At 59.0% G+C, this 13296-nt stretch overlaps 7 protein-coding genes across 7 annotated transcripts; 3 read left to right on the top strand and 4 right to left on the bottom strand.

Moving 5' to 3' along the window:
• Positions 1–894: 894 nt before the first annotated feature.
• On the top strand, positions 895–1476 carry BXZ73DRAFT_81736 (uncharacterized protein; the record flags this gene model as incomplete). The annotated part of the gene is made up of 1 exon (XM_048023557.1): positions 895–1476. One exon carries the CDS (start codon positions 895–897, stop codon positions 1474–1476), a length of 582 nt encoding a protein of 193 aa, XP_047872449.1.
• Positions 1477–2513: 1037 nt separating this feature from the next.
• Positions 2514–2882, bottom strand: BXZ73DRAFT_106703 (uncharacterized protein; the record flags this gene model as incomplete). The annotated part of the gene is made up of 3 exons (XM_048016699.1): positions 2514–2648; positions 2701–2719; positions 2785–2882. The coding sequence occupies 3 exons, from the start codon at positions 2880–2882 to the stop codon at positions 2514–2516; spliced, it is 252 nt and encodes an 83-aa protein (XP_047872448.1).
• A 2601-nt stretch (positions 2883–5483) lies between these two features.
• On the top strand, positions 5484–6314 carry BXZ73DRAFT_106702 (uncharacterized protein; the record flags this gene model as incomplete). Its single annotated transcript, XM_048016698.1, has 3 exons — positions 5484–5832; positions 5861–6050; positions 6137–6314. 3 exons carry the CDS (start codon positions 5484–5486, stop codon positions 6312–6314), a joined length of 717 nt encoding a protein of 238 aa, XP_047872447.1.
• Positions 6315–6790: 476 nt separating this feature from the next.
• Positions 6791–7589, bottom strand: BXZ73DRAFT_55157 (uncharacterized protein; the record flags this gene model as incomplete). Its single annotated transcript, XM_048021291.1, has 4 exons — positions 6791–7045; positions 7107–7179; positions 7246–7376; positions 7455–7589. The coding sequence occupies 4 exons, from the start codon at positions 7587–7589 to the stop codon at positions 6791–6793; spliced, it is 594 nt and encodes a 197-aa protein (XP_047872446.1).
• Positions 7590–8191: 602 nt separating this feature from the next.
• BXZ73DRAFT_55170 (uncharacterized protein) lies at positions 8192–9329 on the top strand (the record flags this gene model as incomplete). Its single annotated transcript, XM_048021295.1, has 7 exons — positions 8192–8299; positions 8361–8407; positions 8482–8492; positions 8524–8590; positions 8648–8732; positions 8790–8813; positions 8868–9329. The coding sequence occupies 7 exons, from the start codon at positions 8192–8194 to the stop codon at positions 9327–9329; spliced, it is 804 nt and encodes a 267-aa protein (XP_047872445.1).
• Positions 9330–9635: 306 nt separating this feature from the next.
• Positions 9636–11063, bottom strand: BXZ73DRAFT_92849 (SET domain-containing protein; the record flags this gene model as incomplete). The annotated part of the gene is made up of 3 exons (XM_048026498.1): positions 9636–9997; positions 10049–10614; positions 10678–11063. The coding sequence occupies 3 exons, from the start codon at positions 11061–11063 to the stop codon at positions 9636–9638; spliced, it is 1314 nt and encodes a 437-aa protein (XP_047872444.1).
• Positions 11064–11452: 389 nt separating this feature from the next.
• BXZ73DRAFT_55167 (concanavalin A-like lectin/glucanase domain-containing protein) lies at positions 11453–12948 on the bottom strand (the record flags this gene model as incomplete). The annotated part of the gene is made up of 7 exons (XM_048021293.1): positions 11453–11783; positions 11835–11992; positions 12049–12064; positions 12123–12409; positions 12469–12549; positions 12616–12743; positions 12804–12948. The coding sequence occupies 7 exons, from the start codon at positions 12946–12948 to the stop codon at positions 11453–11455; spliced, it is 1146 nt and encodes a 381-aa protein (XP_047872443.1).
• Between the last annotated feature and the right edge of the window lie 348 nt (positions 12949–13296).

Genomic DNA, 13296 nt, shown 5'->3' with positions numbered 1-13296 from the left:
TTGCCCTCGCTCTCTCCTGCCGAGAGTTCACTTGCCCCGCACTCACCGTCCTTTGGCGATCACTCCCAAACGATCAACCCTTAGTCCATCTCCTTCATGCTCTCGGCATAGCCAGCCCAGGGAGGGTGATCGTCCACTCAAAGGCTTCGAATACATCAATTCAGGATGGTGCTACGTAAGCAGCTCCATCTCATACAGCGCGCATCACCGACGCTGAGAATTTAGCGCACAGACGGTCTCGCACTTCAACTCCTCACAGGACCTCTTCGCTCACCCGCGATGGGAACGATTCCGCGAGTACGCGCACGCAGTTCGCGAGATACATCTAGCCCCGCTCGCTTCGTTGCAACTTCCCTCCATATGGATGGAGCTTCAAGCGCTGGTTCACGAAGAACCCATCCTGCCCCTACTTCGCCGTTTCACGTTCACTAGCCAGCCCATGGGGACGAACGCGCCGCTCGAATTCGACAGTGGCCAGCTTGCACTCTTGTCACCCACAGTACGGGAGGCCTTCATCGGGTTTCCGACGACTTTCTGGTCACCGTCCATCATGTCAGCCATTTGTTGTGTCACAGAAAACGTCTGCGCAAGTTGCGCGTCACTGGAAAGCGTCGAGGTCAACTCGGTGTTGTGGCCAGAAGCTCTGTCCGGTCTGAAACATCTTCGATCCGTCAAGGTCAATCAGCCTAGCCTCCAGCTTAAAGATCTTCAGTCGATGGCCATTCTACCCGCCTTGGAATCTCTCACATTTTCCGTTCTGGCCAGGGCCCTTCGACTGCAGCCAAAAACCGCAACTCTCAGTACCCTCACGTCGCTGGAAGTGAGCGGCTCCCAGAAAGACGGATCACCGACATCCTCACCTACACCCACCTCCCCGTTCTGCATTCCCTTTCCATGACCACCTTCGAAGTCTCGCACGACAAACTCCTCCCCAACCTCAACTCCCTATTTTCCCTCGTCGTCGCCCGCGCGCCGCACCTCACTACGCTCGGCATCCAAGTGATCAACCCGAACGGCGCGACCCCAGAGGTCTTCTCCCCGTCCCGGAACCTCTGCGCGGCCCTCGCCCCGCTCTTCCCGCTCGTGCAGCTCCGCGCGCTCCGCTTCGAGCTCTGCCACAGCGCGCTCGCGTGCTCGTCCGCGGACGTGCGCGCGGCGCTCGACGCGTGGCCCGCGCTCGAGGACTTCTCCGTGCGCTTCAGGGCCGCGCCCCGCGCCCGCGTCGCGCTCGACGTCCTCGCGCACGTCGCGCGCGCGTGCCCGCGCCTGCGCGTGATGCACCTCCCCTGGACGGCGCTCGTGGCGGGCTCGCTCGACGCGGCGCGCGTGGGGCACGCTCCGCACTTGGCGATGCGCACACTCGGGCTGGGCGAGGTGGAGGTTGTCGGGGCGTCGCGCGAGGAGGCGGAGGCGGAGATCGTGGGGTTTGTGGAGGCGGTGTTTCCGATGACGAGTCTGGATTTCCGCACCGCGTAGGGCTGGGCCGTTCTTTGCGATGCGACATATTTGATGTGCTCGGACTCGAAAGCCACCAACCTTTTCTCCACCGCATTCCACGGATCAAAGCCCGCTACGTCGACGCTAACGACTTCGCGAGGGCACCCTCGCTAGTAGGATTTTCGAAGATTCCAATAGAAAATGGCCGTACTTTTTGACACTGAAACAACGATATGATCGGGATTTCGTCTACAAGTACGATGCAATACAGTGAAGGCGCATGTTGGCTTCCCCGCCGCGCGAGCGACGGGTACTAGTCCCGAGGGCCACGGAGAGGCCTGCGCCAGTACCTCGGGGAGCATTTTTAAACGGAGGTCGTAAGGACCCCCGCCGCCCCTAACATAGCTAGACATAGGCATAGAGATGAGAGTGACGATAGTGAGAATAGAGAGAGAGAGGGGTCAAGGACGGGCCGAGCTGGGGCTGGCGCGTACGAGTGTCCCGGAGCCTGGAAAACATTCCGCGATAGTTCACGGAGTGGCATTCATCGGGTCGTGCGCGCCGCCTGACGATCGCCGTCCTCGTAGGCATAGATGTGGGGAGGAGAGAGAGAGATCGAGAGCTATCAAGAGAAAAGAAAGACGACCCCAAATGAGGGCAGTACGCACGACTTTCCCGGAGCCAAATCTTTCCGACAGGCTGAGCGGAGCGGCATCTGTCGGGACTGTGCGTGCTGCCTGGCGCGGGACCATGCCTTACTTTCGCCGCTGGATTGGACGGCGGGAAGCGATCGACCGCACCCTTACTAAGCCTGTATGTACGGCCGGCCTCGAATGAGGACGCTGGGCGGTTGAACTCAGATCACATTCAAGATCGATGGAGGCAAAGTGACTCACAATTTCGGGGGTTTGTATTGCAGGCATAATAGCTGCTATGCAGAAGTCAGCGTCGACGTCGGCGGAGAGAATCAGGGAAAGACGCACATATCACAGTCAGCCTTGAAGTGCGTCTCGCGCGGCTCGAGCGAGCCGTTGGCAACGACCGCGAGGTTAGGGCAGTGCACACACACCTCCTCCTCAGCCCCACGTGCGGTGCGGCGCGAAACCGCTGCACGCTGTCTCCCGCCTGCCCATATGGCGGTGAGGATGGCGACGCGCGAGCGACGCCAGAGCCTCGGTGCCGGACGAGGTGAGTGACATGGGACCCGAGTTCTAGTGGGTTGGTCAGCGCAAGTGGCGCACGGAGATGGCGAACACAACTCACCTTCGAGGTGCCGTACACGCTTGGAGGCCAACCCGGCGAGAGGAGGGCAGTTGTCGGAACTGAGATGCCTCTGTTCATCGTCACCCGGAGGTGAGGATGTTACCGTCGCCGCCGTTGATGCGGCCGAGGAGTGAGGGAGTGGTGTGTCGCATGAGCAGGGGCGCGCCGCGGGGGGAGAGCATCGTCGAGGTGGTGGGGTGGTGGGGGTTCTGAGGAAGGAGAACTCGGGGGAGGAGGGCTTTTATCCTCGCCTGGCAGACTCCACCGCAAATCCCGAGCGGCGACCGCATCACGCAAGATCCGCATAGAGCACAAGGCTGCTCGCTCGGCTGCCACAAGGGCCCGTCGAGGCCCGCGATACTGGGATCCCGAGTATCGCGCTGGCCAATCGCCTTCTACACCCCTCCGCGCCCAAGCAACACCAGGTGCTTCGCGGTGAGAAGTCGCTCTCGGATCTCACAGCAGTTCCTGGAAATTTGATTTCAATCAACAGAAGTCCTCAGCCGAGTCCCGACAGAACGAGCTACTTACCGAGCGCGAGAAGACTCGGGGAAAAATCACGGCGACCAGGGGGCACCGCTGGCCGTCGTTTGTCGCGGATTGGTCGCAGAGCTCAAGCGGCGGCGCATTAATCCGAGAGAACGGAGCCCATGAATGATTTGGGGTGCTCGAGTCAGGCCCCGGCTGGACGGCGGAGTTCAGAAGAGTTGCCAAACAAGGGTTTTGTGTGGGCGTCCTGGTTGTGAGCGCCAGCGGTGGACAAGCCCCACGTCGTCCTTTTTGAGCACCTGAACGTTCTTGCCCGCGCACGTACCTTCCGGAAACATGCACATGCAAGGCATTGAGATGCTGTTCTCCATGAGCGACGTGCCAGCGAAACGCTTGGAATCTACCATCGGCAGCTAGTGAACTGTATGACGATTCAGACCTGCGAATATGAGCTTGGGGCACAAATATGACCATCTCATATGTATCCACAAGTCGCGGATGGTTTTCCCAGGTGACTTACCAATTTATTTGGCTCTTGAGCAAGTTGGGTGAGAGGAAGACAGTCAGCGCAACATGAGCGCTTGATGAAGTGCTGCGGGCGCTTGCGCTGCATCTGGGCAAGGTTTTCGAATCCAGCTCTTGCGGTTTTTCCGTGCATAATGTTTTACTCTCATCAGTAATATCGGCCATCCTTTAATAAAACCACATACCGAGGTGCATTAAAGCATCGGGAAACACGGAATCCTCTGAACCTTACGAGCATCATGATCACCAAAACAGATCTCGAGAGCATCATCGTGTCCCTTCTCCTTGTCGACAACCAAGAAAATCGCATTTGACCATGTCCGATAGATGAGCATGTCCTCCGCAGCTTCTCCACCCATTACACGTACCTTATTGGCTTCGAAATAGATCGGACTGGGGGCCCCGGGGAGATTGCAGGTACGCCCCGTGACTGCCATCGTCTCAGACTTGCGCCTGGTGAGCTCGACGTGGAAATGGGGCGTGGTCGCCAGCGTGAGCGGCGAGCGCAGAAATGCAAGGTGCTCCGCGAGGCGCGTCGGCGATGTCGCGCATCCAGTCGTCGGCGGGGAGTTGAAGCGGATGGCACGTCGGAGTTCGTGGTTGAGTGGGTGTACGACGGACGGTGCACAACTGTCAACGACTCACGCAAGAGTACTAGCACGAAGTGTCTCACGCTGAAAACCTTTTCCACTCGGACTGCGTAGATCGTGAAATATCGCTCTCCGTTCAATACGCCCGATGCCCTAGCCTCGCAGGGGAACACCGTTCGTCTGTGTGACCATAACGTTCCGGCCACGAGTCCGCCTCCCTAGTCGCCCTTACCTTGCTCCATCTTTCCCCCAACGATCGCCCACTTGCGTTTCTCCTATACACTCTTGGTATCTCGCAACTAAGGTCGAAGGAAAATCCGTCCAATATTTCGGCAAGGACCGCAGATTCATATCTATTTGTAGGTTCGATCAACTTCCGCGAAAACGGAATTCAACTGACGGGTCCGTGTGGGACGGTAGACGTTGACGCAGGACCCTTGCACTCATACAAACTGGAAGAGGTTCAGTGGATACGCATCACGCGTCCGAAAGATCACCATTTCACTCCCCTCGTCTCGTGGGGGACCTTCCGTCTGGCAGGAACTGCCGCAGTTCCTTCGCGGCACATCTATACTTCCGTGTCTCAATCAAGCGGAATTCGTTGCCTTGTTGTTTCACGGCAGACCCTTTGACAACGGCGAGCTGGCCCTTCTCTCGTCCGAGGTCAAAACAGTCGAAATCCATTTCCGCAGCAAGGACCACACTGACAGTGAACGGCTCGTGGCACAAGCACATCAGCTAGCCGTGCTCAGAACGATCTGCGCATCGTGTCCCCACCTGCAACGCGTCCATATCTCGCACTCCCTGATACCGTTCGACTTCATTATCCGCACTCTCGTGCCCCTGGCGTCGCTCAAGGAATTTGGGAATATTCGCTTGCGCTCCCTCAAGGACATCCAAGACCTTCGACTTCTCCCGTCTCTCGTCTCTCTCACGGAGTTGTCCCTCGGGCTCTACTTCTACCAAATCAACAACGCACGGTTTACTCTGCGGAGATCCTTCGAACTCCCGCATATCCGCGCGCTCAACCTCCTCTGTACGGGTCCACATCAGTGGCATCGTGTCGTGGGAGTTATCACGCACTTGCATACACCCACGCTCTCTTCCCTTTCCCTCCAGACGACACACGACTCACTGTGTGAATTCTACTCGTCAAGTTTCCAAACCGCCCTTGCCGCAATGACCAACCACTGGTCTCGCCTCCGTTCAATGAGCATCGCGATCAAACGGGACAACCCCTATGAGCAGGATTCCGTCGTTCCGCTCTCCGGCATGCTCCAGACCCTCAGCGCCCTGAGCACGCTCGCCGACCTCACGATCACTCTCCATCTGAAGTGTCCCCGGATCTCCCTGTCCTCCGAAGATATCCAGGCAGCGGTCAGTGCGTGGCCCGCGCTCGAGAGCCTCCGGTTGTACACCAACCTGGAGCTGGCGCCCGTCACCTCGAACCTCCCCGAGGGGAGCGCGCGCGTCACGATCGATGCGCTGGCGCACTTCGCGCGGGGCTGCCTGGAGCTGAGGCCTGAGGGTTCTGCATCTGCGCGTTCCCGGAATAGACGCCACGGTGCTCTCCGCGAACGTGGACGAAGAAGACCTGACGAAGGGGACGACGTGTACGCAGCGCACGCTGAAGGAGCTGGTGCTAGGTGGTGTGGTATCGAGCTGCCAGGACTGGCTTGCGGTGAGGGAGAGCGTGCTGCGGTACGCATCGGAGTTGTTCCCTGTAGCCAACGTGTATCTGGATTCGTAAGTCAGAACGGGCCCGCCACACACTGCCACTACTCCACGTCGCAGATCCTACCACCCTAAATACTGCCGCACGTACGAAAAAGACACGCTCCACCTCTGGAGACACGGAAACAGCCCGCAAACGCACCGCAAACCGTCCGCGTCCTGCACGGCACCGCCGCGGCCGCGAACAAGAGCTCGCGTAGGCGGTCGGCCCCGTCCCTCTACCGCACTCGCCTCCTCTTCCCGTTCTCTGAGCACTCCGGCATCCATCGGCAGTAGGTGCAGCATGTGCAGCTGTGGACACCCACGTACAAGGTGCGCGAGTGCGCCAGGCTCCGAGCGCGCATCTCGTACGTCGGCAAAGGCCGATACGCGCCATTCGTTGGCGTTGGCATACCAAGGTTCTGCGGGTCCGCTCGATGATGAAACAGGCAAGCGTCTGAAGCGCACCGAGAGATTGCAGTGCGGAGAGCTGGTCGGAGTTTCAGAGCAATGCCCCGACCATTTCAGAACCCGAACGTGAGATGGGTTCTGAGTGAGCACAGCTGGCCGTGGTTCTGCTCCAAGGCGCGGGTCTTCGCATACGACTGGGAGGCAAATCGATGCGAATTTGTCACCTTACTTCCCGCAAAGCTTTACCTAACCATACTGCTACTGTGTTTATGCCTAATTGTACAACCATGGCATACTAGCTACAGGCTATGCATATGTGAACCTTTACAAACTCCTGCCCGCATGTGCATCCGCTCACTATCTCAGGCCTTAACATTGAATACAGCATTCCCGACCGCCGCACCCGCCGCGAGAGAGTCCGCGGTCCGCACAACTGTAGTCTCGAGCTCTCGCCGAGCGCGCTCGAGGAAGAGGAATGAGACGACGGCGTCGTCGCGCACCTCGAGCCCGCGAGCGGTAAACAGCAAGCACGCGCTCTTCTCTACGCCGGCGTCGTCGCGGTGTACGCGCTTGAAGCGCGCGATGAGGGAGGCGAAGCCATCGTCCTCGGAGTACAGCTGTGGAAGTGGGTCATGTAAGGCCCATGAGACAGACTCAGATGGGAGCAGATGAACGGACCTCGAGCTGGCGTCCCGGCTCGTTCCCGCGCCACTTGTACTTGCGGCCCATGCGGTCTTTCCATGACACTTCCCTGTGGGTGAGACACCGAGGTCGTTTAAGTATCGCTGGCATGATCACAGCTTAGAGACAACGGTACCGTCGGAAGGGAATAAGGCTTGGATGGAGCCATTCGCGAAGAGACATCGGTCCGCCAAAGCCGGCGAGAGTCACCCGGTCGGAACGCGTGCTCTTCCATTCGAGCGACGCAATCTCGTCTTCGTGTTTGCCCTTGTGTCCTCCGGCCTTCTTCCCCAGCTCAGATTCTGAGTCGTCTGAGTCGGCATCGGAAGAGTGAGCGCGATACACGCGCGTGACTGTGCCGGACTTCGGGTGCTCAGTGCGGACGACGTAGAGTGCCTTGCTAGTGGCGTCATCGACGACGGTGGTGTTGCATGGGTTGTCGGGGGAGAGGAGGAGGATGGCGGCGATGGCGGCGGACATGTCGTTCGCAGGGGAGGTTCTCTGGGGAGACAAGAGTCCGGGATGACATGATATGTGGTGAGTCCCAGCGTTCAACTTGCGCGCAGCGAGAGTTCTGTCAAAACCTGACGGCATGCTAACATAGGCTGACTGCGAACGTGAAACTTCAGATTCACAACTCTAGCGACCGCTGATTTCGAGCCTGGCAGGGTCCCATTTTGACCATTGTGATCGGTTTTGCGGACAATGTGCTCTCCCACCTTCTTCTCATCCAGTCAGAACGTGGAAAAAAAGTAATAAGAGCGTACTTTCAGAGCGATGGTCTTGCCGGATCATGTCAATCCGCCACTGTCACTGGGACCATGAGGTGGCAAGGTGCGCAGCAGAGGCTGTCGCTGGGCATGTCTTCCAGTGGCAGCACTGAGCATTTGACCAGGGCATGCGCGCATGGTGCCTTGGGGGCGTTACCTGCGTCATGAAACTGTCAAGCGGGGCAAGCGAATGTGAAGACAAAACAAGGAAGATGAGGAAAAGACGGGGGTGCATGAACAGTAAGAAGCGCCCAACTGGGTGCGCACTGGTGGCTGAGACCCCGAGAACCGCTCTTCATCAAGGACCAAAACATGAGCCACCCCAAAGCTCTCGAAGAGTACCTCGTTCCTGGTACAAAAACAACCTATTACGTCCCTAACTTCATAGACGAAGAAGAGGAAGAGTATTTGATCAGAAAGGTCAGCACCAAACGGCCACAAATCTACCGCAGCAACTGCCGCATCTGAAATCTTTGTGTAGATCGTGGACGCACCTCAGCCGTGGTGGAAGCGACTCCAAAACCGCAGGTGAGCGATTTGGTACGCGCTACTTCGACGGACTATGGAGCTCATATGCAGGTAGACTGCAGATATGGGGCAAGTGCTAGTGTCAGTCCGCGGGGATCTGATTACTCAGCCTCGAGTAGGCGGGGAATTAACTGCGAAAAAGGTCCTCATACCGCAGGAGATGCCGAACTTTGTGAACATGTAGTGAGTGTCATAAATAGGCCATCTAACGGTACGACGTTGTCTGAATGTCTCCCACAGCCCTGACCTCATCGGCCGCATTCGCGACACAGGAATTTTCGAGGGTTCCAAACACGGAGAACCCAATCACATCATCATGAACGAAGTGAGCTGTCTCGTGCCTTCAGATTCCGATCCATATTCACCTTTGTCCTAACTATAGTACGCTCCTGGTCAAGGAATCATGGTCAATGCCAGTGTATCCCCTCCCTTTCAATATTGTATTGATGCTTCGATATAGCCCCATGAAGACGGTCCCGCATATCATCCAGTTGTCGCCACCCTCTCCCTCGGAGCCCACACCGTCTTCAACTACTACCAATACAAACCAGACGACCCCCCTGCCCCCTCAGACACCCCTTCAGCGCCGGAGGCACAGCGCACCGGCCGCGCAATCGACCCCAAGCCGGTCCTCCGCCTCCTGCTCGAACCGCGCAGCCTCGTCATCACGACCTCGTCGATGTATGCCGATCACCTGCACGGCATCGACGAGCTCTATGTCGACAAGTTCGAAATCGACGGCACGACGCCAGAGAAGCGCATCGCGAACTTCGACGCGCTCAAGGACCCGGCTGCGCGCGCGGCGGTCGAGGCGGGAGGCATCCTCGAGCGCGGGCTGCGGTACAGCTTGACGTGCCGCGACGTGGAGAAGGTGACTCTGATGGGCGGAGCCTTGCTCAAGAAGTTGCTTGGCCAGCAATAATCGGGAAGGAGGGTAGACTGTATCGCCGTCAATCTGCGCGAGTATCACCAACCATTGTGCATCTGTACGTTACCCCCGTGATCTGCTCACAATGAAGACCAATTAGAGAGACGACGAGCCTCATATCCCACAGTTGCGATTTCTAGCACAAGGCGCAGGGTACACTCGTACTTCATCGCGCCGACGCCTTAATGTTCACTTATAAGATTTCGGACATGATGTTGGTATCGCGACCGGTGTCTACCCTTATGGCTATGCAGTATACATCGAAGTTGAAACTCAAGTCCTTTGGTTTCCTCGTCGCACTCACATCACACCCAGCCCCGCCTTCAACTCCGCCTCGAGGTCGGCGTTCTCCTTTGCAGCCTCCCCATTCTCACCCTCGACCTCATCGCGCTCCTTCTTCTCACGCTCCTCCACGATGCACCGCTCGCACATGCACTTGCCGAAGCCCCACTCGAGCAGGTTCCGCCGGCGCGGCTCGAGCGGCATGTCGGGGTTGACGTACGTGATCAAGAGCTCCTCCCCGGGCGTAATGGGCCGCCGGGCGATGAGCGTGATCCGCGAGAGAGCTGTGCGCTGATCGAGGTGCCGCACAGAGACATTCGGATTGCAGCTGTGGTTGAGGTGCGAGTGCAGAACGTACAGCCCGCCGTGCGCCTCCAGATCTACCGCGAAGTCAGGGCCACACTGGTGCCCGAGGAGGGAGAGATACGCACTGAGACTCATCCGCCCGAGCCCCTGCAGGAACGCCTCGTACTCGAACAGCGTCTCGACGACGTCCTGCGGGAGCGGCTTCTTAAATAGCTTCGCGAGCCGCTTCTTCTCCGCGTCGGTGGCCGGCTCCCGGAACGCCTGGACGTACAGCTTGTGCGCCCGCCTCCACATCGCGCGGTCCGGCTCCGCGCTCAGCCACCCGCCCTTGGCGCGCTCCTCCATCCCGAGCTGCGCCATCGCGCGCACGGCCTCCCAGTCCTCCGCGAACGCCTGCGCGTCGGCCTCGTGCGCGGCGAGCACGCGCGCGGTGGCCTGCGCGAGCGCGTGGAGCGCCATCCACTGGTTGCGCCGCGCGAAGTGCAGCAGCGGCGCGCTCGCGGGGTTGCGGGACGCGCAGAGCGGCGGGTGCGCGCGGCCGGCGCGCTGGAGGCACAGGCGCGAGCAGAAGTGGACGGGGCAGGGCGTGCTCGAGCTCGAGGTGGCGCAGGGGACGACGAGGGCGGAGGCGGTGAGCAGCGTCGAGCAGTGGCCGCACGCGCGCGAGGACATCTGCATGTCGTAGATCTCCCTGCCCGTCGGCCGTCCGCGTCAGCGGTCGGTTCTGTGGGGGCTGGAGACGGGGGGGACGCACCACTCCGGGGCGAGGACGAACGGGTCCTCCTTCCAGATCACCTCGCCCTCTGGGATCGCCTCGCGCGCGACGAGGCCCTTGCCCTTCGCCTTGCCGAAAAAGTGCACCTCTACCTTGGACGTCCACCGCGCGACGTCGAGCCCGTCGATCAGGCGGGAGGTGGGGAAGACCTGGCCTGGGGCGGCGCCGCTCGCCGCGGACGTCTGGACGAGCCCGGCGGACTGCAGCACCTTCCGGGTCCGCTTTTCGCTCACCGTCCACTCCGGGTGTGCGGAGGTGAGCAGGCCGTGGATCTTGGGCACGCCGAGCGTGGGGTTGTCGGCCTTGAGCGCGAGCAGCGCGGCCTTGAGGTTGTCCTCGGAGGGGGCCGTAGTAGGGGCCGTCATGGGGCGTGAAAAGCGAGTCGAGAGAGATGAGGGGGCCCGGAGACTATGAACGGGACATAGGTGGCAGAGTGCGGGGTTTTATGCAGTCGTGGAAGCCTAAGGACAACTCTCAGCGACGAGCAGGACGCCCCTGGGCCTGAGTCTCCCAGACGAGACGCGCGTCGATGCCCAGGAGCCCGTCACGTTGGCAATCTAATCTAATCTACCCATCACTTCGCCAGGTAGCGCAGTCAGATAGACGGCCAGATTGTTCAAACATTTAGTGTAGACAGCGATACCTTATACAATCACGGCTATGTACCAAGCCAGTGTCTACGTAAACAGAGCAGGGTAACGTCCATGTCGCCTATGTCACGCAATTACAGATGTCAACGCCCATGCAACCGATATCACAACAAGAGCCACGACGCCCCACTGAGAATCGTCGCCTCGATAAACGCCGCATACGCGCGTGCGTATGACGGCGCAGCGCTGTCGTCGTTGGGCAAGGCTGAGGACGAGCTCGACGTCGCGGTCGCGGACTCGGTGACGAGGATCGTCGACGAACCGGAGACGGTCGGGGTGAGGACCACCTCGGAGCTCGAGAAGATCTTGATGTAGTTGATCTCGAAGTACGCGTTCGTGTAGTTGGTGGGCGTGTTGATGACGTTGTTGATGTAGCACGCCGTCGCGGAGCCGTCGCCACCACAGGTGGCTTTGTAGACGGATGCAGAGCCGGCCCTGGGAGTGGGGTCAGCGGGTGCCAATAGAACATGCGTGCGAGGGACGCACCAGTCACCGCAGAGAGTAATGTCGAGGATTAGTTGCTGACCAGAGAAGTACTCGCTGATATTGCAAGACGAAGCGGGCCAGTTAGCGGAGGGAGTGCCCCAAGACGAAGTGTCGATCGAAGAGCCAGCGGCCGAGATAGTGGTGGGGACATTGTCGCGCTGAAATGTCGCACGTCAGATAACACAAACAGTTTGGCATCGACGTTGAATCTCACACTCCAGAACCAGATCCTAAATTTAAGTAAGAGCCATGAGCGAAAGCTTCCAAGTCGATACGAGACAGGCTCACTTAATACCGTCCGTCGAGTACTCGGTCGCCCAGACGCCTCCGCCAGCGTTAGCGAACGCCTCTCCATAACTGCTCGACTGCGATTCCTCGATAATGCACCCAGAAGCGTTCGAACAATCAGTCACGGAGCCGACAGTACCGGACATCGTGGCGGATGACGAAGAGCTGCAGCCGCTGTCAGAGTGGAGGGCCATCTGGTTGGCAGTCATCAGGTTGACGCCTTCGACGATGTCAATCTCTCCACCCGCAGGCCAGTTGATGCCCTTCGTCCAGAACGCCGGCCATACCTGCACATGATCGCGATCTCTTAGACAAGATCGTGAGAGAGGGAATACAAAAGACATACGGAACAGCCATATGGCAGGTGGGTCGCGTCAAAGACAATGACCGATCCGACCGGGTAGTAGTCCACAGTAGCGATGCGAACCTGTGCCCCAGAGTGTCAGACCGACAACTGCCCTTATAGAACAAGTGAAGAAGAGAGGGTACGCACCGAATCACGCTTGTAGTTGTAGACCACTGATGTGGTGTTGTCCACCGTAATGATCGCCTTGCCAGCGTCGTTGACGTACGCAAGTTTCTCCGAGGTAGCGTTCGCCTTGGTCACGAAAGTAACATCGCCTGCGCCCCGAGTGTAGTTGAATGTGCATTCTCGAACGCTGGCGCTGAAATGGAACGTACCGTTCGTGAGGTTGTCGTAGTTCCCGTAGAATCCCCAGTCATCGAAGAAGTTATCTCCTGAAAACTCCTTTATGAGGCTATAGGTGGCGGTGGCTCCTGTTGCGGAAGCGAGGATAGCAGCAGCGAGCGGGGAGGCAGCGAGCATGCTCAAAAGAACGTCGCCGGGTCGTCCAAGATGTCGCTGGGATGTCAAACACGGGTGACAAGGGCAAGGAAGAAAAGGAAAAGGGTGCGGAAAGCGGAAAGCGGAAAACGGTCTGCACGGCGAGGCATGTTTGTTATACTAAGTGCGCGATATGGGCCGCAGCAGGCAGTTAGTGGAGGCGGCGCAGCAGGACGGGAGATTGGATAGTGCACATTGCCCGCGGGCCAAAGGAAACGTGCGAGGGATGGACTGCATGCCGGGACTGCGCGTTTGCAGCGTCGTGGTGTATGGCCGACGTTGTCGATCGTCTGACCTCGGAGGGTGAGTTCAACACCCCCGCTTCCTCCT

The sequence above is a fragment of the Epithele typhae genome, assembly GCF_022376455.1.
Source record: "Epithele typhae strain CBS 203.58 chromosome Unknown BXZ73scaffold_89, whole genome shotgun sequence".
NCBI classification, from domain to species: Eukaryota; Fungi; Basidiomycota; class Agaricomycetes; order Polyporales; family Epitheliaceae; genus Epithele; species Epithele typhae.
Note: the sequence above shows the minus strand (reverse complement) of the source record. Positions and strands in the feature narration are given on the sequence as shown.